We start from the raw sequence: 2,479 nt of genomic DNA, 5'->3' as shown, positions 1-2,479 counted from the left end.
ACATATAAAGCATTAGCATGTCTGCAATGTACTTTTTTTGGACATAGATGTCAAGAAATGCATAAGTACATCACCATCACGTCTGGAGAGGCTTTCTCTATCACAAAAACATCCTGCTGCTTCTGGGAGGTTTCCCTCCCAAGAACTGCTCCTTTTACTCTTTTTGTTTGGTGTTGTTAATACTCCTCTTTCACCACTATATGCACATACGGAGGAAGGGGTCAACCTCTTCGCTACTTTACATCCATGTTAATCTACCCCTCTGATTGCTCTAGTCCCTTCGAGGAGCTGACCCTTCCCCTTCACTGCTCTTCTTTTTTTGGGGGGGGAGCGAAGATATTTAAAGACACTCCCCCTCTATCGTGAAAGGGTTGGCATCACAGTCTTCTGGGCCCTAGAGTACGGGGGGGGGGGATGGCAAAGGGTCTTTCCCCTTTGGGTACCAGGCCATCATGAGGCCTAAGACAATGCTCGCATACTCAGAAGTAAGTCCCATCGAGTTCAATGGGGCTCACTCCAAGGAAGCATGTGTTGGCTCCCCAGTCTTCTGGAGGGACACAGGCAAGGCAGGAGGAGCTATCCTCAGCACTCCCTCTTAGAAGATGCCTTCAAGAACCCTAGCTGTGCCCAGAGGATTCCCAAACCTCTCTGCTGTAGTGGTTCTACCGAATGGTGTTTCAAAGGGTTCCATCCTGCATCATCCTCTCGCCACAGATTGTCTTTGGGATTGTGCAGGAAGCCCTAACCCCCCCCCCCCATTAACTGCTATCTCTGGCTACACATCTATGCTAAAAGACTCCCCCATTCCTCCCCCCAACCACTTCCTATTTCCTTTCAGGGGATGTCCTAGGGTCAGCACATTGCCCAGGATATTTCCCCAAATGTGGGATAACCCTTACTGAGTGCCTTCCCTGGGTGATTCCTATCTGACCTTTTTCTTCTTAGAGATGCCCTTGAGCACCCCAGTTCCTCCAGAGTGACCCCCCCCCTCATCTCTGTCCTGGTTAAAGGCCTCCTCCCTTCATACCTGCCCACAGGTTGTCTCTTACAAGGTGACCTCAAAGGGTTTTTTTGGGGGGGAGGGGGAACAAGCCACCTCCTGGGTGTGAAAAGCCTGCTTCAAATGTCCTGGTTGTCCTCATGCATTCTGGGAGATGACTCCTCTTGGATGCTTTTGGAAGGAGGGGGCAAAGCAAGACTGCCACGGGATAAAGCTCTTATGGAGTAGGGAGGGCTGCCATGACCCCCTCCTTCCTGCTGCATCCAGTCCTAATGGGGGGGGGTATCCTGTGCAAAAAAGAGGGGCCCCCCACTTCCGAGCCGTTTGGCTTTCCAAGACGTCCATCTCTTTCCTCCAGAGGAAGCCTTTGAATCTTAAGTGTCACCCTTCTTCTCTGCCCCCCACCCATTCCCAGGAGGTGCTTCCCTCTTCTGGGCAAGCTTCCTGAGCACCTCTCATCAGTGTCTACAAGCTTCCCCGAGAGGATCATGCGGTCTCCGTTCTCTCCTTGCTCTTGGGCCCTGCCTAGAGGCCTGCCTCCCAGCCCTCCAGTGTGGGCATGAGTTGTTCGGGGGTGATGGGGGCCACCGACCTGGGTCTCAGACCCCTTCCCCCCCCCATCCTCTTCCCAACCTCCTTAAGCCAGCAATGCACTGTCTTCTCTGAGGTTGGGGAGCTGCCTTCTCCTCTACCTGCAATCTTTCCCCTTTCTGATCCTCGCAGCGCAGGATGCCTCTGTGATCCGGGGAGGGTATTTCTCCTCTCAAGCCATGTCCACCACCACCCGGCTCCTGATCACTCCATGTTTGCACGTCTGAGACGGGGGGAGCGAGTCACCCTCCTCTCTCTGCTTTGGAGTTGGGGGGGGATCTTGCTCCTCTGCATCACCCCCCCTCCCCAGAGCCGTTGCCTGAGAATGCACAATATGCCTTCGAGGTCACCCTTCCATGTCCTGCAACGGGGGGGGGGGCTGCTTCACCTTCCTCCTCCGCCTCTCGTGGCCGGGCCCCCCTTACCTCCAGACTTGTCCCATCTGCAGCAGGTGGATGACGGACTGCCAGATCCAGACGGAGAGCCTGCAGAGGCGCTGCGCTCCGGGGGCGCCGGCGTGATGTCCCGGCCCGGCCCTCCTGCCCCCTCCGACGGAGCCCATCATGGGAGGCCCGCGGCTGGTGAGGCCCTGCACGGCCCCCAGGCCTCCTCCGGTGTAGTCCTGCACGAACCATCGGAAGCTGAGGATCTGCACCAGGACGGAAGGCAGGAGGACGAAGGCCAGCGTGAGGCCGCACCACAGATAGTCCCGCCGGCCGTAGTGGTCCAGGGCCAGCCAGAGGTCGGTGCCCACGTCGCCCAGCAGCACCAGCAGCGCCAGCACGATCCACAGGCAGTCCAGCCACGGCCGCTCCACCGCCGCCGCCCCCGCCGCCCCGGCCCCCGACGGCGAGGGGGGCTGCCCGTCCCCGGGCGCCAGCGGGTCGC

The 2,479-nt window shown here is 57.9% G+C and overlaps 1 protein-coding gene across 1 annotated transcript in view; it reads right to left on the bottom strand.

Annotated features, from left to right (window-relative positions):
• Positions 1-2,479, bottom strand: part of XKR6 (X-linked Kx blood group related 6) — a 279,703-nt gene that overhangs the window by 276,486 nt on the left and 738 nt on the right. The window contains exon 2 of the mRNA XM_015406829.1: positions 2,017-2,450. Coding sequence (XP_015262315.1) covers positions 2,017-2,450 — 434 coding nt within the window. The remainder of the gene's footprint in view (positions 1-2,016; positions 2,451-2,479) is intronic.

This window comes from Gekko japonicus, unplaced genomic scaffold (genome assembly GCF_001447785.1).
Source record: "Gekko japonicus isolate JY-2015 unplaced genomic scaffold, Gekko_japonicus_V1.1 scaffold7, whole genome shotgun sequence".
NCBI classification, from domain to species: Eukaryota; Metazoa; Chordata; class Lepidosauria; order Squamata; family Gekkonidae; genus Gekko; species Gekko japonicus.
The sequence above is the reverse complement of the archived record's forward strand: the minus strand, read 5'-3'. Positions and strand labels throughout refer to the sequence as shown.